The following is a 24,673-nucleotide window of genomic DNA, read 5'->3' as shown; positions in this document are numbered from 1 at the left end:
TCTGGAAACCTTAGTTAGATTTGAGGTTTGATCAGATTTAGTTTGGATTTTTTTTTTTTTTTAAAGAGTGCTTTATACGTGTTATTGTATGTTTCATATTGCATGTTTCATATTGCATCAGTTTGGGAAGCACATACTACCTGGTTATCTTTTATGATGTTATGATTGATCAGTAGGGTCAGCCTAATTCATTCATTAGAAAGCCAGCGCTTTCAACTAATGGTCATTGATGATCATTGTCTAGATCTGTTCTTTCTTTTTTTTTAAATTTAATTTAATTTATTTATTAGAGAGAGAGAGCATATACACAAGCAGGGGAGCAGCAGAGGGAGAGAGAGAAGCAGGCTGCCAGCTAAGCAAGGAGTCTGATGTGAGGCTCGATCCCAGGACCCTGGGTTCATGACCTGAGCCGAAGGCAGACGCCTACTAACTGAGCCACCCAGGCACCCCTAGATCTGTTATTTCATGAAGGATGTCTCCTAATATATTTTTGAAGATTTATTTATTTGAGAGAGAGACCACGTGAGTGGGGGGGAAGGGGCAGAAGGAGAGACTCTCAAGCAAACTCCCTGCTGAGCACGGAGCCTGACATGGGGCTTGATCCCACAATCCTGAGATCACTACCCGAGCTGACTGGACCACCCAGGCACCCTGTCTCCTAATATTTTAACAGTTTTTTAAGTTATAAAGTGGTATATATGCTCACTGGAAAAAAAAAAAAGGCAACAGAAAAATAATTACCCCCTCCCCACCATTACAGCTAATATTTTGGTGTATTTCTTTTCTGCTTTATTTTGAATCCCTGCATAGTATTTCATCTTGTGTTTGAACATTAGGTTGTTTAAATTTTTCATTGTTATAAATAATGCTTTGATAAAATATCTTTGTCTTACGATCTCATTTAAATTCAGATGATTTCCTCAGAATAGATTCCCAAAGTATAATTCATGGGTCAGTAGATATGAATTATTTTAAAATTCTAGATAAATATTGTCAAATTGCTTAAATAAAAATTCCAGCTGTTAAAAAAATTCAGCTATAAATATTATGCACAAGTACTAGGAAGAACTAGACAAGTGACTTTTTCTAAGACCTCTAAATTATTCAATACCTCGTAGATTGAGGAATTTTGTTCATAAAAATATAATGGTGGTAGACCCTTTATTTCTGTATATTAAGTGGGGATTGTGTGGCTTAAAGATTTTTCTCAGTATTTATTCTTGCCTTTAGCCTCAGGGTGGGGGGCACTGCTAAGAATATTTTTATATGAGTACTTTTGTCTTTGTATGGATAGGTATTGAACAAGCCATGCTGACACTTCAGATGCAGGGGCTAACTGTAGCAGCACTTAAGGTTAGGGTCAGGAGCTCAACATTCAAGTGTACCTCTTAAGAAAGCAAGCTTATCTCGACACTTGAAAGGAAATTACTACAACTTAGATAGGACAGGGGGCCTCTATGGCTTCTCTAAAACAAAGAAGACAATTTGGTATTGTGGTACTGGCTTTGGAGTCTAACAGACTTGGACTCATATCCCAGACCAGGTATTACAGAATTGAGGCCTCTGAATCTTTATTTTGCTCATCTGTAAATTGGACCCAATGATGCCTATCTATTTTAGGGTTGTTTCTGTTTAGGACGTGTCAACATAATCATTAGGGTTTTTGAGTTAGAAGCTATCTTTAGTAGAATAAGATGATCAAGTCTAGTACCTAAGAGAATAAAAAGAATTTATTTATTGAATGGAATGAGGTAGATAGGGCTTTTCTGTTTCAAGAGTTATTTTGGATCAGGCCGAAGAGACAATTTCATCTAAGTTATAAAAATATTCTATTGTTCTTTTTTTAAAAAAGATTTTATTTTTTTTACATTTTTTACACATGGGGCTGAATCCCAGCACCCTGGGATCATGACCTGAGCTGAAGGCAGACGCTCAACTGACTGAGCCACCCAGGTGCCCCCAAAATATTCTGTTTTTAAAGCCAAAAAGATACTCTGGAATACTTGTGAATAAGAAACTATCTTGCCAAATTGATTCATTATATAAATGTTTATATTGAGTGTCAATTTTATGCCAGGAATGTAGAATACTGAAGTGATTAACAGATAGTCTTCTGGGGGCGATAAGTAGGTAAAGCAGTAATTAGAGTGTTGTGTGAGAAGTGTTATGATAGGGGCGCCTGGGTGGCTCAGTCAATTAAGCATATCTGCCTTCAGCTCAGGTCGTGGTCCTGGAGTCCTGGGATCGAGTCCCACATTGGGCTCCCCGCTCAGTGGGGAGCCTGCTTCTCCCTCTCCCATTCCCCCTGCTTGTGCTCTCTCTCTCTCTCTCTGTCAAATAAATAAAATCTTTGAAAAAGAAAAAAAAGAAGTGTTCTGATAGATGCACATAGGGCCCTGTTTAATTAAGTGTGGAGTTTGGGGCCTTTTTGGGTCAGGGAAGGCCTCCTGGGTACGGGCACTGGTAATGCTGGGCCTGAGTTATTCTTAGAGCAGTATGGAAGATTGGAGGGATTGAGGCTAGAAACAGGGAGAGAAGTAACAAAGGAGTGTCAGTGGAAGTGGACAGATTCGAGAATCTTTTAGTGAGAGAATCACACTTTGTGACTGGGGATCAGGATGAAAGAAAGCAACTTTGAATTAGGTTTCTGCCTAAGCCCACTGTAGGATGCTCAACTTAGAGAGTCCCCATGAATAATTCAGAAGATGACTGTATTATTTATGTTCCCTTACTGACAACCCCAATCGACAATTTATATATAGCACCTACTATAACCCAGGTACTGTTATACAAGCTGAGAATACAATACTGAACAAAAGAGAAATCTGTGCCTCATGAAGCTTACATTCTCATGGAGAAAACAAATAATAAATAAAACTTAAGAAAAATAAAGCAAGAACTAGAGGATAGAGAAGGGAAGGGCAGGGAAGGCAGTGGGGGCCGGGGGAAGGAGCTCTTAAATGGATAGATCAAGGAAGACTTTCTGAGGTGATATTTGAGTAGAGTCGGTCCAGGTAAAGGGAGTAACTATAAAGCTCCTAAAGCAAGAGCGTGTTTGGCATGTTTCTTACAGCAGCAGGGAAGCCACAATGAGTACAGTGGGATGAGCAAAGGAGAAAAGAGAGGAGAGGTCAGATCAGTGATCAGATCATCTGGGTTTTTGCACTTTATTCTAAATATGATGAAATGCCATAGAACGGTTGAGAGCATGAGAGTGATGTAATCCAACTCTGGCTGCTGTGTGAAATATAGTCTGTAGAGGGCCGGGAGCAAAAGTAGAAGTGAACAGGAGGCACTTGCAGTAGTCCAGGCAGGGTCTAATGTTTACTTGGATCATAGTGATAGCTGTGAGGTAAAGAAGTTGCCAAATTTGGGATGTATGTTGAAGATTGAACCTACAGGATTTTCTGGAGTATGACAGAAGGAGAAAACTTAGGTGACACCATAGTTTTGCCCTAAGCAACTGGTTTAATGATGACTCCATTTTTTGAGATTAGGGAAATTCAAGGGATCCAAAATAGCCAAAACAGTCCTGAAAAAGAACAAAGTTGAGGGTGCACACTTCCTAATTATATAACTTACCAATCAAGACAGTATGCTGCTGGCATAAGGATAGATATATATATAGATCAATGGAATAGAATTGAGAGTCCAGAATTAAAACCATACATTTATAGCTAACCAGGTTTCGACAAGGCTATCAGAATAATTCAGTTGGGGGAAAATAGTCTATTCAACAAATGGTGCTAAGACAACTGAATATCCACATGCAAAAGAAAAAGTTGACTCCTACTTCACACTATATACAAAACTAGATCAAAGACCTAAAAGTAAGTGCTAAAAACTCTAAAACTCTCTTAGGGGTAAATCTTTATGACCTTGGATTTGGCAATGGATACTTAGATACGACACCAAAAGTATAAGCAATGTAAGACAAAAATAGATAATTTAGACACCATCAAAATTTAAAGCTGCTGTGCATCAAAGGATGCTATCAAGAAAGTAAAAAGGGAAATACACAGAATGGGAGAAAATATTTGCAGATCATATGTCCGTTAAGGGTCTGGATTCCAGAATATATTACGAACTCTTACCACTCAACAATAAAAAGACAACTCAATTAAAACAAAGGACTCAAGTAGATACTTCTCCAAAGAAGATATAACCAACAAGCGCATGAAAAAATGATCAGCATCATTAGTCAATAGAGAAATGCAAGTCAAAACCACGAGATACTTCACACCCACTGGGATCTCTGTTTAAAAGAAAAATAAAAACAAAAATAACAAATGTTGGCAAGAATGTGAAGAAATTGGAATCCCGCACCCCCCCCCCCCCCAGTACATTTTCTGTGAGAATATAAAATGGTGCAGCCACTGTCTGGAAAAAAAGGAATGAACTACTGATATATGCTACAACATGGATGAACCTTGGAAACATATGTTAAGTGAAAGAAGCCAGTCACAAAAGACCAAACATAGTATGATTCCATTTATATGACATGCCCAGAATGGGCAAACCCATAGAGACAGAAGTAGATCATTGGGTTGCCTAGGGTTGGAGGTTAGCAGGGAAATGGAGAGTGACTGCTAATGGGAACAGGTTTCTTTTTCAGTTATTGAAAATACTATAAAAGTGATAGTGGTGATAGTTGCACAACTATGAATATACTAAAAACCACTGAATTATACTTTAAGTTGGTGAATTATCTAATATGTGAATCATATCTCAATACAGTTGTTGTATCAAAACAGAAAAGAATGGTGACCCCAGAGTCAGGATGGATACTGGCGGTTTGAGTATAGTAGAGGAGAAATAAAATACACTCTGGGAGAGTAGAAGAATAAACTGACTATAGAAACATATGATTGCTGGGCAGTACTGAGGGGCCACTTGAGGTTTGTGGTCTTAAATATACTGTGAGCCCAGTCAGCATTGTTGTGCTGCTTGTAAGGACACACAATAAATAGGTAGGGGGTTGGATTTAACCAAAATTGGGTTTTGCCAGGGAGTACAATAGAAATTAGAAATGAGTTGAGAAAATATTCAAGGGAATTGTTAATATGATAACCGTGAAATCTAAGTCAGGTAAGAAGTGAGGCCATGACAGGGTGATGGACAATGAAAAGGTGATAGTCTAGAATGAGACACCCCAGTGGGGCTGAAGGCTTAGTGGAGTTAGGATATTAGAGATAGGTGGTGGTGATCAGAGAATGGGACATCTGAAAATGAGATCTTGGAAGTGGCACAATTATTATAGATAGGCTCAACCAGAACCAGGGTTGAGGAACCAGGGTTCTTCACTGGAACCAGAGAACGCAGAAAATGGATTGGCTGTTTCTTACTGCTCCCAAGGATGGTATATAACTGGTACCATTCGAGATGCAAAGGACAGAGGTTAATTCATTATATACAATGGATGTCTTAGGCATTAGGCCTACTTCTCTCTCAGAACCCCACTTGAGAAAGGCTGAGATGGCATGATCCATGGGAGTTGAGAGCCAAAAGGTCAAGGAACTGAGAGGCCAGCATATTGGACAGGTCATACCCTAGGTTGAGCCTACGAAAACTGCAACTTCATATGCTTCATTCTAATAAGTAAATACTAAAGTCACCAAGAATGATGGCAGGAGTGGTGAAGAAATAAGACAGTAAGTGATATGTTAAAATTTTCAATGAATGGCCAGGAAGTGGGGTGGCTGGTAAGGGACAGGTGACCAGGAGGATAGTAGATGACTTCAGGGGCAGGGTAGCAGGGCTAGCACAACGGTTTGTGTTTCAAACTGGGTTTTTCTAGTAATCTGGAAAAAAATGAGAGACTATTTACCCTACCTCCAGGTCAGCAGGACTGTGGTGTAAGGAAGAAGAAACAGCCAGTACTTGAGAAAGTACAAAGAGAAACAATATGTTCAGAGGACAGCCATCTTTCAACGCGAGCAAGAGGATGAAGGAAACTTTCACACAGGATGCTGAAAACATTGGGGCTTTTATTGATCACTGACACGAGTTGCAAGGGAGAAAGTCATTCTGAGAGTAGGAGGGGCAAGATCAAGTCAGCTTACAAACATCCCCCCAGATGACAGTCAGGTGGGGATGAGAATCTAGGTGATGGGAGATGCCATAGGAGGCTTGGATTTCTCTGGTGTCCAAAGTAAACAGACTTAAGGCATGATAGGATTAGTCCTGGTTATCTCTTAAAGGAACAGTGCTTGCCAAAGGCAGTGTCCAGATGACAGAAATGTTCTATATCTGCGGGGTCAAATACGATAGCCAGTAGTCACATGTGGCTACTGAGCACTTTGAAATGTGACACACACACAAAAATGAAAAAAATATCAGTGAACTATGAGACTGTTTCAAGTGGCCTAATACACAGGTAACTACAGTCCCTGTAGGGGGCAAGGGACAGAAAAAAAGTTCTGAGGAATTAATGACTGAGAAAATTCCAGACTTGATGAAAACTATAAATCTGTTGATCCAAGAAGTTCTAGGAAGCACAGGCGCAAGAAACATCATAAATTTAAAAAAACACATCATAATCAAATTGCTTAAAACCAGAGATAGAGGGGAGGGAGTTAAGATGGCGGAGGAATAGGGGACCCCTTTTTCAGCCGGTCCCCTGAGTCGAGCTGGATAGGTACCAGACCAGCCTGAACAACCACGGAATCAGCCTGAGACGCAGGAAGATGCATCTGGATCTCTACAAATGAACATCTCCAGCGCTGAGTATTGAGGTACGAAGCAGGGAACCTTGAAACCGCGCACAGATATCGGAAGATAAACGGAAGGGGGAGGGAGCCGCTGCGTTCGGGCGCTGGGAAGTGGTAGCCACCGGCACGGGGGGAGCGGGCGGACTCGCGGACCGGCACCCGCGAGAGAGCGGACTGAGGCCGTGAGCCGGGGAACGCGCGCCACCAGACTGAAAACCGGAGCTCTGGTGCGCTCACCGGAACCAGACTGAGACCGGAACCTCCGGGAGCGCGCAGGGGCGGCTGGCGGCTGGCGGTGTTAGAAACACAAAGGACAGCGCCGGCCCTGGAAGTGAGGGCTGGGACTCCAGGTGTGGGGCGCACATCCCGGGACGCTGCAGGGTTGAGCAGCACCAGTGTAACAGAGTTAAAGTGGCCAGAACATCAGTGGACAACGGTCCGCGATCCCTCTGTTCTGAGACAGAGGCTGAGATTCAGCCACTGCTGCTCTGACTCTCAGAAGAGGCACAGCAAACCACCAGGAAAGCCGCCAGAGAACAAAAGCCTGGAAATACCGGCACAGAGTGTGCCCATCCCCATCCCCCCTCGCAGGGGACACGGAGACTCTACCCAAACAGGGTTGCCTGAGCATCAGCGCGGCAGGCCCCTCCCCCAGAAGGCAGGCTGAAAAGTCAAGAAGCCCACATCCCTAAGATCCCTATAAAACAAGGGCGCACGGCCTGGGTGCCGGTCAATAATTTGGGCTCTGGACAACCCCGCACCCTCTCCTCGTCAGAATGACAAGAAGGATGGGGCGCCTGGGTGGCACAGTGGTTAAGCGTCTGCCTTCGGCTCAGGGCGTGATCCCGGCGTTCCGGGATCGAGCCCCGCATCAGGCTCCTCTGCTATGAGCCTGCTTCTTCCTCTCCCACTCCCCCTGCTTGTGTTCCCTCTCTCGCTGGCTGTCTCTCTCTGTCGAATAAATAAAATCTTTAAAAAAAAAAAAAAAAGAATGACAAGAAGGAGAAATCCCCCCAGCAAAGAAAAGACAATGAGTCTGTGGCCTCTGCCACAGAACTAATGGATATGGATATAACCAAATTATCAGAAATGAAATTCAGAGTAACAATGGTCAAGGTGATGTGTAGACTTGAAAAAAGTATTAACGAAAATGTTAATGAGAATATAGAATCTCTAAGGGCGGAAATGAGAGTGAATCTGGCAGAAATTAAAAATTCTATGAGCCAAATGCAGTCAAAACTAGAGGCTCTGACGGCCAGGGTAAATGAGGCAGAAGAACGTATCAGCAAATTGGAGAATGGGTTAGTAGAAGAAAAAGCTAAAATTGAATCTGGACTCAAAGGAATCCACGCTCAGGAATGTAGGTTACAGGAGATTACTGACTCAATGAAACGTTCCAATGTCAGAATCATCGGCATCCCCGAGGGGGTGGAGAAAAACAGAGGTCTAGAAGAGATATTTGAACAAACTGTAGCTGAAAACTTGCCTAATCTAGCAAGGGAAACAAACATTCGTGTCCAAGAGGCAGAGAGGACCCCTCCCAAGCTCAACCACGACAAACCTACGCCACGTCACGTCATAGTGCAATTCACAAATATTAGATCCAAGGATACAGTATTGAAAGCGGCCAGGGCAAAGAAATCTCTCACGTACCAACAAAGCAAAGGTATCAGAATTACGTCAGACCTGTCTACACAGACCTGGAATGAGAGAAAGGGTTGGGGGGGGGCATTTTTAAAGCTCTTTCAGAGAAAAACATGCAGCCAAGGATCCTTTATCCAGCAAGGCTGTCATTCAGAATTGATGGAGAAATAAAGGCCTTCCAGAATCGCCAGTCATTGACCAATTTCGTAACCACGAAACCAGCCCTACAGGAGATATTAAGGGGGGTTCTAGAAAAGTAAAAAGGCCCCAAGAGTGACACAGAACAGAAAGTCACAATCTATAGAAACAAAGACTTTACTGGCAACATGGCATCATTAAAATCATATCTCTCAATAATCAGTCTCAATGTAAATGGCCTAAATGCTCCCATAAAGCGCCACAGGGCTGCAGATTGGATAAAAAGACATGACTCATCCATTTGCTGTCTACAAGAGACTCATTTTGAACCTAAAGATACATTCAGACTGAAAGTAAAGGAATCTTTCACGCCAATGGACCTCAAAAGAAAGCTGGGGTAGCAATTCTCATATCAGACAGATTGGATTTTAAACTAAAGACTATAGTTAGAGACACAGAAGGGCACTATATTATTCTTAAAGGATGTATCCAACAAGTGGATATGACAATTATAAATATATATGCCCCTAACAGGGGAGCAGCAAGATACACAAGCCAACTCTTAACCACAATAAAGAGACACAGAGATAAAAATACGCTAATAGTAGGAGACCTCAACACTCCACTATCAGCAATAGACAGATCACCTAAGCAAGAAATCAGCAAAGAAACAAGAGATTTGAATGCCATACTCGACGAGTTGGACCTCATAGAGATATATAGAACACTACCCCCCAGAACCAAAGAATACTCATTCTATTCTAATGCCCATGGAACATTCTCAAGAATAGACATTGTTCTGGGTCACAAAACACGTCTCAACCAATACCAAAAGACTGAAATTATTCCCTGCATATTCTCAGACCGCAACACTCTGAAATTGGAACTCAACCACAAGGAAAAATCTGGAAGAAACTCAAACACTTGGAGACTAACAACCATCCTGCTCAGGAATGATTCGATAAACCAGGAAATCAAAAATCAATTTAAACAATTTATGGAGACCAACGAGAATGAAAACACAACGGTCCAAAACCTATGGGATACTGCAAAGGCAGTCCTAAGGGGGAAATACATAGCCATCCAAGCCTCACTCAAAAGAATAGAAAAATCTAAAATGCAGTTTTTATATTCTCACCTCAAGAAGCTGGAACAGCAACAGAGGGACAGGCCTAATCCACGCACGAGGAAGCAGTTGACCAAGATTAGAGCAGAAATCAATGAATTAGAAACCAGGAGTACAGTAGAGCAGATCAACAGAACTAGAAGCTGTCTTTGAGAGAATCAATAAAATTGACAGACCACTGGCAAGACTTATCCAAAAGAAGAGAGAAAGGGCCCAAATTAATAAAATTATGAATGAAAAAGGAGAGGTCACACCAACACCATTGAAATTGGCAGGATTATTAGAAACTTTTATCTACAGCTATATGCCAATAAATTAAGCAATCTGGAAGAGTTGGAGGCCTTCCTGGAAACCTATAAACTACCAAGACTGAAACAGGAAGAAGCTGATTTTTTAAACAGGCCAATTAATTATGAAGAGATTGAGTCAGTGATAAACAGCCTTCCAAATAACAAAACTCCAGGCCGGGGTGGTTTTCCTGGGGAATTCTACCAAACATTCAAAGAAGAAATAATACCTATTCTCCTAAAGCTATTTCAAAAAATAGAAACAGAAGGAAAGCTACCAAACTCATTCTATGAGGCCAGTATTACCTTGATCCCCAAACCAGGCAAAGACCCCATCAAAAAGGAGAATTACAGACCGAGTTCCCTAATGAATATGGACACCAAAATCCTCAACAAGATCCTGGCTAATAGAATCCAACAGTACATTAAAAGGATTATCCATCATGACCAAGTGGGATTCATCCCTGGGATGCAAGCGTGGCTCAACATTCGCAAATCGATCAGCGTGATACATCATATCAACAAGAAAAGACTCAGGAACCATATGATCCTCTCAACTGATGCAGAAAAAGCATCTGACAAAATACAGCGTCCTTTCCTGATTAAAACCCTTCAGAGTGTAGGGATAGAGGGCACATTCCTCAATCTCATAAAAACCATCTATGAAAAGCCTACAGCAAATATCATTCTCAATGGGGAAAAGCTGGAAGCCTTTCCCTTAAGATCAAGAACACGACAAGGATGCCCACTCTCGCCACTATGATTCAACATAGTACTAGAAGTCCTTGCAACAGCAATCAGACAACAAAAAGGGATAAAAGGTATCCAAATCGGCAAAGAAGAAGTCAAAATGTCTCTCTTCGCAGATGACGTGATACTCTATATGGAAAACCCAAAAGAATCCACGCCCAAACTATTAGAAGTTATAGAGCAATTCAGTAATGTGGCGGGATATAAAATCAATGCTCAGAAATCAGTTGCATTTCTATACACAAATAATGAGACTGAAGAAAGAGTAGTTAGGGAATCCATCCCATTTACAATAGCACCAAAAACCATACGTTACCTTGGAATTAACTTAACCAGAGACGTAAAGGACCTATATTCTAGAAACTATAAATCACTCTTGAAAGACATTGAGGAAGACAAAAAAGGTGGAAAAATATTCCATGCTCATGGATCGGAAGAATTAACATAGTTAAAAGGTCCGTGCTACCCAGAGCAATCTACACTTTCAATGCTATCCCGATCAAAATACCGAGGACATTTTTCAAGGAACTGGAACAAATAGTCCTTAAATTTGTATGGAACCAGAAAAGGCCCCGAATCTCCAAGGAACTTGAAAAGGAAAAACAAAGCTGGGGGCATCACAATGCCGGATTTCGAGCTGTACTACAAAGCTGTGATCACAAAGACAGCATGGTACTTGCACAAAAACAGACACATAGACCAATGCAACAGAATAGAGAACCCAGAAATGGACCCTCGGCTCTTTGGGCAACTAATCTTTGATAAAGTAGGAAAAAACATCAGGTGGAAAAAAGACAGTCTCTTCAATAAATGGTGCTGGGAAAATTGGACAGCTGCATGCAAAAGAATGAAACTTGACCACTCTCTCACACCATACACAAAAATAAACGCCAAATGGATGAAAGACCTCAATGTGAGACAGGAATCCATCAAAATCCTAGAGGAGAACATAGGCAGCACCCTCTAGGACATCGGCCAAAGCAACCTTTTTCATGACACATCTCCAAAGGTAAGAGAAACAAAAGATAAAATGAACTTGTAGGACTTTATCAAGATAAAAAGCTTCTGTACAGCCAAGGAAACAGTCAAAAAAACTTAAGAGGCAGCCCACGGAATGGGAGAATATATTTGCAAATGATGCTACAGATAAAAGACTGGTATCCAAGATCTACAAAGAACTTCTCAAACTCAATACGCGAGAAACAAATAAATCAAAAAATGGGAAGAAGATATGAATAGACACTTTTCCAATGATGACATTCAAATGACTAACAGACACATGAAAAAGTGTTCAAAATCATTAGCCCTCAGGGAAATTCAAATCAAAACCACACTGAGATACCACCTTACGCCAGTTAGAATGGCAAAAATGGACAAGAAACAACAATTGCTGGAGAGGATGTGGAGAAAGGGGATCCCTCCTACATTGTTGGTGGGAATGCAAGTTGGTACAGCCACTCTGGAAAACAGTGTGGAGGTCCCTTAAAAAGTGAAAAGTTGAGCTACCTTATGACCCAGCACTACTGGGTATTTACTCCAAAGATACAGACGTAGTGAAGAGAAGGGCCTTATGCACCCCAGTGTTCATAGCAGCATTGTCCACAATAGCTAAATCGTGGAAGGTACCGAGATGCCCTTCAACAGATGACTGGATTAAGAAGTTGTGGTCCATATATACAATGGAATATTACTCCGCTATCAGAAAGAACAAGTTCTCAACATTTGCTGCAACATGGACGGCACTGGAGGAGATAATGCTAAGTGAAATAAGTCAAGCAGAGAAAGACAATTATCATATGATTTCTCTCATCTATGGAACATAAGAACTAGGAAGATCGGTAGGGGAAGAAAGGGATAAAGAAGGGGGGGTAATCAGAAGGGGGAATGAAGCATGAGAGACTATGGACTCTGAGAAACAAACTGAGGGCTTCAGAGGGGAGGGGGGTGGGGGAATGGGATAGACTGGTGATAGGTAGTAAGGAGGGCACGTATTGCATGGTGCACTGGGTGTTATACGCAACTAATGAATCATCGAACTTTATATCAGAAACCAGGGATGTAACTGTTCGGTGATTAACATAATATAATAAAAAAACATTAAAAAAGAAAAACCAGAGATAGAGGAGAAAGACCTGAAAACCATCCAGAGAAAAAGACATGTTACGCACAGATGGGAAAAATAAGAATTAATCGGATTTCTTGTTAGGAAAATACACGTAAGAAGACAGTCGGGCAAAATCTTTTAAAATTCTGAAAGAAAAAGGTTATCAACCTAAATTTCTATACCCAGCAAAATCTTTCAAAAATGAGGGCTACTAAATGTAATAAGGTATCTTGGATTAGATCCAGGAATTTTTAAAAAGGGGGGTGTAGTAGTAGAAAAACTGGTGAAATTTGAATGAAGTCTGGAGTTTAGTTTATCGTTGTGTACCAAAGGGGTGCCTGGGTGGCTCAGTTGGTTGGGCGACCAACTGTTGGTCTAGGCTCAGATCTTGATTTCAGGGTCGTGGTTCAAGCCTGCATTGGCCTCCACGCCGGGTGTGGGGCCGACTAAAAAAAAAAATAGTTATGTACCAATGTTAATGTTTTAGTTCCGACAAACATACCATGGTTACGTGAGATGTTAACATTAGGAGAAACTGTGAACGTTATAAAGAAATCTGTACACCATCTTTCCAACACTTTTACAAATCTAAACTATTCCAAATTAAAAATGTTATTAAAAATTTAAAAGATGAAACAGACTTTTCAGATATGCTAACACTGAAAGAATTCATCACCAGAGACCTACTCACAAGAAAGGTCAAAAGTCCTGGAGGCAACAGGAACACTGCAATGGACTGGATTGTGTCATCATGCCTCATGGGACTGAGGAGCTGAATTTTAAATTTTATTTGTTTCTAATTAAGATTTAAATTTAAAGAGTCACACGTCTCAGAAAATGATAGATAATTCTAATGATGACCTTTTTTGGGGGACTAGTCTTTTAGAAGAGGCTGGTAACACTGAGACAGGCATCATGCCCGTGGAACAAGCCTTCCCTTCTTCCTTTTAGCTCCTACTGAGGAAATGCTAGGCTGGAGGATGGTTAGTCTTAGCAGGACCATACACAATTCTGTGGCCTCCCATTTTTTTTTATTTTTTTACAATTTTTAAATTTATTCATTTAGCAGACTCCCTGCTGAGCAGGGAGCTGGATATGGGGCTTGATCCCAAGACTCGAGGATCATGACCTGAGCGGAAGGCAGACACTTAACTGACTGAGCCACCCAGACGTCCCTGTGGCCTCCCATTTTTTTCTGCTGAGATGGTTTTGAGTTTGAGGGACTCAAACTGTCATTCTGCCAAATTTCTCTTCTTTGTATATATAATTTCCACTCTTTCAAGGAGCCATCATCTTCACTGTTTACAGTTCTAGGCCACATGTTTTTATTTTTTTAAAGAATTTGTTTGTTAGAGCATGAGCGAGGGGATGAGCAGAGGGAGAGAGTCAAGCAGAGTCTCTGTTGAGCAGAGAGCCAGACCTGGGGCTTGATCCCAGAACCCTGGGATCATGAACTGAGCCCAAGGCAGATGCTTAACCGACTGAGGCATGCAGGTACCCCCCCACATCTTTATTTTTGATTGCTTGTCTTTTTTGGATTTTGGAAACAGTGTAGAAACAAATATTTGCATAGTACTGATAATTGTTTTGTAAGGCTTTGGTTATTTACTTGACCATTTTGTTTGTACAAATTAGTATGAGAACTGAAGATTAAGACCTAACCTAAATTATGGATAAGCTGGGCACTGGTTCTAAGGGTAGTCTTAAATCTTTGGATAAAGTTAAGAAAGAAATCTGGAATAATAATGGGAATATATAATAATGACAACAAATGTTTGCTGAAGGCTTTCTGTGGGCTGGGCACTATTACAACTTACTTTAATTATCTGATATGATCTTTGCCAAAACCTATGAGGGTAGATGCTGTTATCTCATTTTGTAGGTAAGTTGACTGACACTCAGGCTAAGTAACTTGCCTAAGGCAACACAGCTAGTAGAATCCCAACTTGGACAACTCTAAAGTGAATGCAGTTTATTCTGCTAGGTGTTGCTGCTTTTTTAAAATATATTAACAGTTCCAAGCCAAGTCCCAAGCACAGCTCCTTAGGATATTTTCCATCCACCGTTATATAAAGGCCTGAGTTAATGGTTGTAGGTTTATAGGTGTCTCTCTTAGCTCTCAGTGGTATCCCTCCTTTCTGTTCTATCCCTCCTACCTGGTAGTTGCTCTTCTGGTAGTTGTCCTCAGACTCCATTGTTCCCTTTTGAAATCTTTGGCTGTTGTCGCCAGCAGTTAGGTTTTTGGACTTAAGTTTCGTACTGAAATTTCTTCCTGCAGCTATCTGAATTGGCTGTCTCAGCCCTCAGAAACTAAAGTAGAAGGCTCCTTTAGAATAACATATACCTTCATGCTCCTTCGTTGGGTAATAGGTTTCAAAGGGAAAATGTAGCTGCAGGGTCCAGTCCAGTTCACTCTGAGCATAACATTTAATAATAGAATTAGCATATAGTTTTCAGCCGTCTGCCAAATTTCTCCCCTCAGATTCTTTTCTACTTGCCCACTCGTTTACCACTTCTAACTTTTTCTTTTCCATCCTTTACCCTCTTATTTCCCAGGAAAGGCAGCCTGCTTTTGTAAAACAACATATGCTTCTTTATTTTATGTTTGTTTTATTTTTTTAAGATTTTATTTTTAAGGGATCTGTACACCCAGTGTGGGGTTTGAACCCACAACTCTGAGATTAAGACTTGCACACTCCACCAGCTAAGCTACCCAGGTGCCTCAACATATGCTTCTGTAAAGTTAGACTTGTATTGTGTTCCTGGTGCCATGTTTCTTTGTTGTTGTTTTAGCTTTGTGATCTTGATCAGGTTATTTAATATTTCATCGTCTATAAAATACAGATAATCATATATGCTTTGCAGAATTGTTGTAAAAGATTAGAAATTATGTTTATAAATGTCCTTGGCACAGAGAATGTCCTCATAAAACAAGAGCTTTTTTAAATCCATTGCTGTGATTTAATTTGGCAAATATTTATTAGCATCTAATCAATGCTGGACTCTGCTGAGGATGCTGAAGAAACAAAACCCAGAATCTCTGAATTCAGAAAGTGGCATGGTATAGAAGGGGGACTGACATATAAACAAGTAACAGAAATGTGCTAAGTGCAATAGGGGTGTATATAAAGTGCTAGAAGCAATTAATTATTTTCCAGCCTTGCCTGTGGAGTGCTTTCCAAGTATTTCTTTTGGAAAAATATTTGGTAGTCAAGATAGAGGACAAATAGAAAGAGAGAAAGAGGGGGGAAAAATGACCCTTAAAGGTTTCTGTAATCTGTGAGGTGCCAACCTTTTGAGAATTGATTTCAGCAAGGCACTTGATAAAATCTCTCATGAGGTCCTTATACATAAGATGGAGAAATGTGGACTGGCTGATAGAATAGGAAGTGAATTTGAAGGTGGTCATACAACTATGTCCAGGATGTTTTTCTCCTATAGTACTTTATTTTTACTTATAAAATCTCTGGGTTGGAAGGAGCCTTAGAAATAGTGTACTTCAACTGGTACCTAAGGCCTCTCTCTATAATCTGGTCTCTTTTTTCTTCCCTTTTAATTTTTAATTCAACAGTACAGAAAAATATATAGTGCAAAAATATGTCTCCCTCCTGTTGCATTCCCCAAGTGTCCCTGTCATCCTCCCCAGAGACAAACACTATTAATAGTTGCTTGTGAGGGGAGGGAGGGAGGGAAGGAAAAGAAGGAGGGAGGGGGAAAAAAGTTGCTTGTATATATGCTCTTGTTTTATTATGCATATCTTTTTACACCTTGTGTTATAGTTATTTAGTGTATGTGCTGTCTCCCTAGTAAATTGTAAGCTCCTTAAGAGCAAGGACCCTGGGGTGCCTCGGTGCCTCAGTCAGTTAAGCATCTGCCTTCAGCTCAGGTCATGATCCCACTGGGATCAATTACCACAGCCTGCTCCCTGCTCAGCAGGGAGCCAGCTTCTCCCTTTCCCTCTGTAGCTCCCCCTGCTGGTTCGTCCCCCCCCCAAATAAATGGATAAAATTAAAAAAAAAAAAAAAGCAAGGACCCTACCACATAATTTCCATATATCCCCCAAATCACTTGCACATTGAAGATTCTCAATAAGTATTTGCTTCATTAAGTATTTAAAGGAAATTTGGACCAGGAAAAAGAAGACAGGCCTACCTAGTAAAATGCCACAGGTTTCTGTCCTTGGCCATGTCATTTATCATAACCATTTTCCTCAGTGACTTGGATGAAGATGTAGAAAGCATGCTTGTCATATATGCAGATGACACAAAGCTGGAAAAGAGAGCTGATAACATCAGACGACAGAATCAGGACTGCTGATGATCTCAACAGACTAGAATGTTCAGCTGAAAAGAACAGGGATAAATATAAAGTCCTGTGTTTAAGGGGGGAAAATAATCAACAACTTAGTTGCCCAAGTATAGAATTAGGAGACTTGTATTGATAATTTTTTATTTGAAGGTAATTTGGAAGGGTAGGTGATGGATCTTAATTACCTTTAAGCTCAATTTAAGATTATCAATAAAGCAAATACAACCTTGGCTGGATTAGTAGAATATAAGTCTCAGTGGGTTAGTTTGTGGTTCTTGTGTTCTCTCTGCTGGTCAGACTGCTTGTTGAGTAATTGGTCCATTTTGGAGTTCCACACATATATAGAGAGACTGACAAATTGGGGTGTATGTAAAGGAGGTCAACTAGGAACATAAAACTTGGGTATAGGAAGTCAGACTGATTTAGATCTGTCCTGGGTTCTACCACTTACCATTTATGATAGCTTGGCAAAGTCAATTCCTCTGAGTTTGTTTCCATACCTTTAAAGTAGGGCAGAATAATAATACCAGTCTGCAGGGTTGTTATAAGGATTAGAATTAACCTAGGCAATCAAAAGTTTCTGTAGTCATTAGAGACTGGATTAATGACTACATATAGTCCCTGCTTTGAAGGAGGTTACATTTTAGTGGGGGAGACAACTGAGTAAATCCAAGATTGTAATGTAGCTTGTGAAGTGTTCAGAGAGCTGACTTATGGAAAAGGGGGTAAACTTACTCATACAGCCCCCAGTAAATACAGATTGAGCTGGATTGTTGTGTAGCAATAGAATGAGTTTCCCTAGGAGAGGTAAATTCCCCTCAGTGAATGGATATAATCAAGTTGAGACTGTATGATTACTTGTTGGGGATGCTTATAGAAGGCATTTTTTATGAGTAGAAGGTTGGACTAGAAGGATAGGCAAACTATGAACAGCTGGGGGCCAAATCCAGGCAGACATCTGTTTTTGTAAAGTTTTATTGGAACATACCACACCCCTTATTTATGTGTTGTCTATGGCTGCCTTCTACTACAGTGTAGAGTTGGGTAGTGTGACAGAGACCACATGGCCTGCCAAGCCTAAAGTATTTAATGTTTGGCCCTTTAGAGAAGAAGTTTGCTGGCTCCTGGACGAGATCAGTGCTTTACAACCTAAATTATTTTGTGAACTGATAACCTTCCTAAATTCTCTGGCATGGGGATTTCAAGTCAAGAGGGAAGAAGGCGAGATTTGAAGTGAGATGGTTATAGTTCTTCTTGCTACTGCAAGGAACGAAGACTGGAAAACAGTTGAGTAACCTCCAAGATCTTTTAAGAGACTGTTATTTAATAAATAGATGCCTTTTGGTGTGAGACAAAGTATTGGTATGCCACCTGGGCTAAAGCTGTCTATACCCACTAGCACTAGGAGGTGGTCCCAGTGTAGTGGGAAAAAGTGGTTGTGTTAACCATTGTGAACTTGTTTCCTGTCTTGTATTCGGAGCACTTTCTAGAGTAGAGATTGGAGTTACTATGGGTATTCAGATAGATGTAGCTATCATTACTGTATGTTATAGAACACCTCATTGGAGTGTGTGTCACACCAGACAGAATTTTGGTTGGGAAAGTGTAAAAGGATTGAGTGCTGCCTAGTTGGGGGTACTACACAAAACCTTTCCTTATGTGGACAAGATCTTTATCTTTTTTTTTTAATTAAAAAATTAAATTTTTAATTAAAAGATTTTTTTAAATTTTAGGTAGAGAGTGCGCGCCTGTGCATGAGCGGGGGGAAATGGGCAGAGGGAGCGGAACAAGCAGACTCTGCACTGAGCATGGAGCCCTTTGGGCTCCATCTCACAATTCTGAGATCATGAGCTGAGCTGAAACCAAGAGTCAGATGCTTAAGTGACTGTGCCACTTGGGCGCCCCTTGACTAGATCTTTAGATCTCATGGCAATAGGGGATAAAAAGATTTCATTAGCAAATACAGGAATATCTTGTGGCTGGCAATTTCAGTCCATACATTACGGTACATACATTATTCTCTTTCCTAGAAAGGCAGATGTTTCCCACACAGTGCACTTCTTCCAGTGGATTTTAAATTTCGCTTCTTCCCATACATTTTGTCTTTTATATTTGGAGTCTATTGCCAACTAACAGTTTTTCTTTCCCTCCCTCCCTCCCTCCTTCCCTCTGCCCCCTCCCTCCTCCCCCCTCCTCCACCCACCCTCCCTCCCTTCTTCCCTTCCTTCCTTCCTTCCTTCCTTCCTTCCTTCCTTCCTTCCTTCCTTCCTTCCTTCCTCTCTTTCCCTCCCCTCCCTTCCCCTCTTTCTTTTTTTGTCGAAAGTGTTGACTCGGAGACAAAAAGAGGCCAAGAGCAAGAGTGATAGTGGGACAGCTGCCCAGACTTCCCTAGACATTGACAAGTAAGTAGGTATGCTGTGTTCTCAGAGCTCTTTTAACATGCTATTGCTTGGACCGAATAAAGAGACCTATTCCTCTCCTACCCTGGTTTTCTTTGGACTTCTGATCACTTTATTACTTTGATGTCTGAACTTATTTTTCTTATTCTGAATTTATGTCAGTGCAGGTGGCCTCTGTATCTTTTTAAATTACCCTAAAAAAGTTCCTGCCACCCATTCCATTTCTACATTGCTCTTAGCTTTCTGTTTTCTTTGAATTTGTATATTGGTGTTTGGTACTTTTGGGAAGCTGTGAGCTGTTTTGCGATGTAATGGTACAGAAGTTGAGTTGCAAAAGGTTGGGCAATATAGGTGACTTCCTTGGGTTGTGGGTTGCAACTTGACTAAGAAAGTACATTCTCAGGGGTGATCGGGGGTAAGTGATGCCTCTTGAAAGTAAAGAGATTACCAACAATACATTAAAGCAGTCATTAGGCAGAAATGTTTATCTTTGAAATACAGATTTGAGATCCGAAATTTCAGGGCTGCTTTCCTTAATCCAGTTGAGCAGAGCTGATGACTTGTTCTTTTGGAATCCCGTCATGTGGACATTCCTCTAGGACTGTATTCATCCCACCATGTTGCAGTAAATGGTTTTTTCTTTTTTTATATTTCTGTCTTCCTGGGTAGGCTGTGAATTATTTGAAGGCAGATACTTGCCTTCGTTCATGTTTATATCCTCAGGATCTAATAAAATGCACCTGAGACCGTAGTCACAGTAATAGCTGTTTGTCGAACACCTAATGTTATGTACCAGCCACTGTGCTAAGTGTTTGATTTACTTTGTAACTCTCACAATAGCTGATAATATAGTTATTCTTTCTTTCTTTTTTTTTAAATAGTCAAGGAAATTGAAGAGAAATTATAAGTAACTGATTAAGATCATGCGGCCAGAACTGGCAAAACCTACTTGACTTAAAAACTTAAGCTCCTTCCCCAGTGCTGCTGTCTCTCATGCAGTAGGGCATTAATATATTATTTTTGCATTAATTCATAAATTTTTAAAAGTACACTGGTCTGGCTTTTCTCATAAGGCAGTTTTTTGCTCCTATTTTTAAAGACCTCCAGAGAAAGTTTTCCTTAGAGCTAATTCAGATCTCTCTTGCTGTATAGTAACTGAATAGTAATGACCAGAAAGAGAAGTCTAAAATAGCAAGCTTTGGAAAGTTGTCTTTAGCTCTTTAAAACTAAGATGATCTTAAGAATCAAGCAGACCTGGTTTCTGATATTTATTAGCTATAGGACCTTGAGGAGAATAGTACCTTCTTAATAGGGCAAAAAAATTGAGAAATTGTATTTAAAGAGCTTTGTACCAATGTACTGTATGGTGACTAACATAATATAATAAAAAATCATTATTAATAAAAAAAAAAAAAAAAAAAAAAAAAAATAAAGAGCTTTGTACCAGTTCTTAACTACAGAGAAAATACTTAATGAACGTTCATTTTCTTCCTTTGTCCCCAGTGATTCCATTTTCACTGATGCCCAATAAACCTAACTTCAAGGACACAATTTCCTCTCTTCCTACAGATTCTACTGTTATAAAAAGATAAAAAATAACCATGTGTATGAAGTTACGCAAAAGTCCCTGGCAGAACTACATGGTTTTGGTAACTTCCTAGTTGATGTTGCAGAATTAGGGAAGGTTGTAGAATTAGGGAAGTCAGCATACAGACTTGATTTACTAATCAGACAAGTTCATCCACCCTAGTAAAAATGTCATCTTGATTTAATACTTTTGGTGTTCCTTTTCTGTCTAAATTTTAACTTCCCTTTGAAAAAACTATTACACTTAATTTCAGAAGAGTTTGACAGAATATTTTATGTCTGAAGAGCAATCAGCATTGTTTGAGATAGTTAGAAGAACTGATTTCATTACCATCCCACTGCTGCAACAGCAGGGTACAGAGAAACAGCCAGGGAAAACCGCTAATCACTCAGTCCTTTTGATTGGCGTTGGGTTAGTTTTATTGGCCATCCCGCTGAGCAAATCTGCATTGGTTGACATGTCTCCTCCACAGAATAATGTAAAAACACAATTGAGACAGAATAACATAAAAACACAATTTGAGACATATCCAGGAGCCCAGAGGCAAAAGCAAATCTTTAAACTGCTTTCCCCCCCTTTCTTTTGATTGGCTAGGAATGAGAAGTGTTATCTCTGTAAATCCTTGGTCCCATTCAGAGAGTACCAGAGTCATGTAGAGTCCTGTCTCCAGCTTGCAAGAGGTGACCGAGGAGGTGAGCCTGAAGAGAGTGGGAAGGTATGCTCAGCTATGGAGGAGAAGCAGCAGCAGCGGCCAAGGAACCTAAAGGTGTGTATGGAATGTTTTAGGAAATTCTCTGAAGTTCTGTTCTATGTTTTTTTTCCTTCCTCCTTCCTTTTCTGCTTATCTAGAACTCAAGACTTTGTTTTAAAATTCTATTTTCTTTTAATTAAAAAGTAATATATGCTCACTGTAGGAAATACAGGAAATTAAAAAAAAATATATAAAGAATCAGGGGAAATCATCACCCACAATGTAGTTACTTAGAAATAACAACTCTTAGTATTTTGGCCTATTTTCTTTTTTTTTAATGCATTTTTAATGTAGTTGAGACCGTGTGTGTGTGTGTGTGTGTGTGTGTGTGTGTAAACTTAATGTTGTAGTGTAAATACCTTCCTGGGTTTATTTTCAAACTATTTTTAAAAATTACTCTTAATGTTTGTATCACACAGAAGTCACTTAACCATTCTCATATTATTGGACATTCAGGTTCTTTCCAGTTCTCTCGTATTATAAGATTGTATTTGAACCATTAATCTGTGTACCACTGACTGTTTCTTAGAATAGATTTCCTAAAGTGGAACTCATTGGGGAATGCATATAAACATTTTAAAATCTGTTGAAACATACCACCAAATTCCTTTCCAGAAAGGATATCCAGTCATACCTCCCACTGCCAGGAGCATGTTTGAGATCAACTCTGTTTAGCACCTTGTGTGCCTGGTCTTAGGAAGCTGTCAGATCTGGCCCCTGGTCACTGGGAAGATGAATGTGCTTTCTGGGCTTTGCAATTAGAGATCAGGAAGAGCAAGTCTTGGCTTAGAGATCAAAGATAGAGCAGCAGCTCCATATTCTAGGCTTACTCACTTAGCAATCACTGCACACTAAGATGGATAAGCCATTATCTGTCATGACAAAAGAAAGGGACCCCTGTATGAATGGGGTGATTTTGAGGTAGTGATTTGGAGTTGGGGTTGGTAGGTAAGTGCCTGTATCATAGAGCCAGTTTTTTCTTCTGGCGTCACTACCTCTAGAAGCTACCTTGAAACTGTTATTTTCTATTTTTAAATCTCTCCAAATCTATCATTGGTCAAAGGCTATTGTTCTTTTATATGATCTTGTTGGAATAATTTGCCTTGACTCTGATTATCCATTCTTGGATAATATTCTTGGCATGAAGATGTATTCTGTTCATCATTACAGTGTGTGTTTTTACTTGTATACCCTCATTTATTAGAAAGCAAAAGACTTTCTTAGAGCTATGTCCTACATTCCCTCTCTCCTGGAGACAGGTGTGATCTGGGCTAAGGAAGTTGTATTTTAGATTCTCTGCCATGAGATAACCCTTTCATCTCTGTTTCTTTGTCATAGGAAAAAAAATGCAGTGAAGGCCGGCTCCTCAGTCTCTTGGAACAGTCTGAGCACAAGACTGCAGGTGAAGAACCCTGGACCAGTTTTCTGGGCTTATGTCGCAGACCTTCCAATAAAAATAGCCACAGCCAACTCACTATTTGTTGGAGTTATGTCGGTGTACATTTGACCCATTAGCCAGACTTTGAGACTCAGTCTCGGTTATATCTTCCTAAAGATGATGAGGACATACCCTGTATTGTTCATTATATGTTTCATTTCAGGCTTTACAAAGCCTGAATTTTCGGGACTTCCTGTTAAGGGGGAAAAATTTTCCAAATCACAGAGGAATGACACAAGCCCCAAATACCTTCCAAAAGAACAGACTTGGAAAACCAGACATGCAGACATTTCTTCCTCCTCCTAATGTTTTGTGCATCATTTGTTACTTGTAATTAGTGTCCCAACCTACACTCCTGAGGGGTTGTAGGAAGTAACTCTGTCTCTTTGTGCCTAGTATTTAGGCAGCAGTAGAGTGGATTGGTTAAGAGCATTGCATAAAGTTAGTAATACTAACTTCATAGGTTTTAAGGGTTATATCTAGTAAAGTTCAAACATACTCCCTGGCATAAGTAGGCTCTTGATAAATGGTAGCTGCTATTATTACTCTTGTTATTAGTTGCCATTGTTAAAATTCACTAGATGCAGGTGGAAGAGGAGCTTTTGCTTAAGCCCGGTGAGATTTGCTTACCTTCTAGTTCTAACAGTTCATTCCCACTAAGCAAATCTGTTTTGCCTTCTGATGACTATAAAAGGCACCTCTCCAACTGCTATAATCTGCTGCCTCTAGATCAGCATGTTGTGAATCTCTGCAGGCGGCAGATTTCTCTTGGCAACCCCTTGTTCCTCAAGTCCAGATTTGAAGTAGATTATTCAGAGGTGGTTCATTCGGAAGTGTTCACCTTGATACTTCAGCAGCTGAGCCTGTTGGATGCTAATGCTCACATCTTATGGGTCTGGGGATGGGGATCTGAGCTCTCTGTATAAGGCTGATGAAAAACAGTGCCAAGAACACAGGAAGCACATGAGCAATGAGAAGTGGTGTGATTATAACACTATTAACATTGTTACTTTTTCTCTCTTATTACAGATGGAGAAATAACGACCAAGTCTTCAGAAACAGGAGGCTTCAGGTGAATTGGGGTGTATGTTGAAGTATGGCTGTCAGTAGTTCTAGAAAAGTACAGGCCTGGTCCTGGGTTCTGTGTATAGTGTGATATTCAAACTATTGAAGGTAGAAATCACCATGGAACTGTGTGACCTCTCTCTGTGCTACCTCCCCCCCCCCAATATATCTGGGCTAAGAATTGGATGGCTAGTTCTGTTTCATGGCATTAAAACAGGCAGAGCAAAAGCTGTGACTTATTCTTCCCTCCTAACCCTGGTCTTCCAACCTAGATTTCAAGACATTTGGGAATTTGGTAAAAAATAATTTTTTAAAAAATTGGGGAATTTGGGTCTGAATTCTTATTGTCTCGCTATCTAACTGTG

The 24,673-nt window shown here is 40.3% G+C and overlaps 1 protein-coding gene across 4 annotated transcripts in view; it reads left to right on the top strand.

The window, feature by feature from the left end:
• UIMC1 (ubiquitin interaction motif containing 1) overlaps positions 1-24,673 on the top strand; it is a 132,303-nt gene that overhangs the window by 106,967 nt on the left and 663 nt on the right. For all 4 annotated transcript variants that reach the window (XM_026511040.4, XM_026511038.4, XM_048224303.2 and 1 more), the window contains 4 exons: positions 19,391-19,469; positions 21,649-21,820; positions 23,144-23,207; positions 24,273-24,315. In XM_026511040.4, coding sequence (XP_026366825.1) covers positions 19,391-19,469; positions 21,649-21,820; positions 23,144-23,207; positions 24,273-24,315 — 358 coding nt within the window. The remainder of the gene's footprint in view (positions 1-19,390; positions 19,470-21,648; positions 21,821-23,143; positions 23,208-24,272; positions 24,316-24,673) is intronic.

Source organism: Ursus arctos, unplaced genomic scaffold (assembly GCF_023065955.2).
Source record: "Ursus arctos isolate Adak ecotype North America unplaced genomic scaffold, UrsArc2.0 scaffold_15, whole genome shotgun sequence".
NCBI lineage: Eukaryota > Metazoa > Chordata > Mammalia > Carnivora > Ursidae > Ursus > Ursus arctos.
This window is presented reverse-complemented; position numbering and strand designations above follow the sequence as displayed.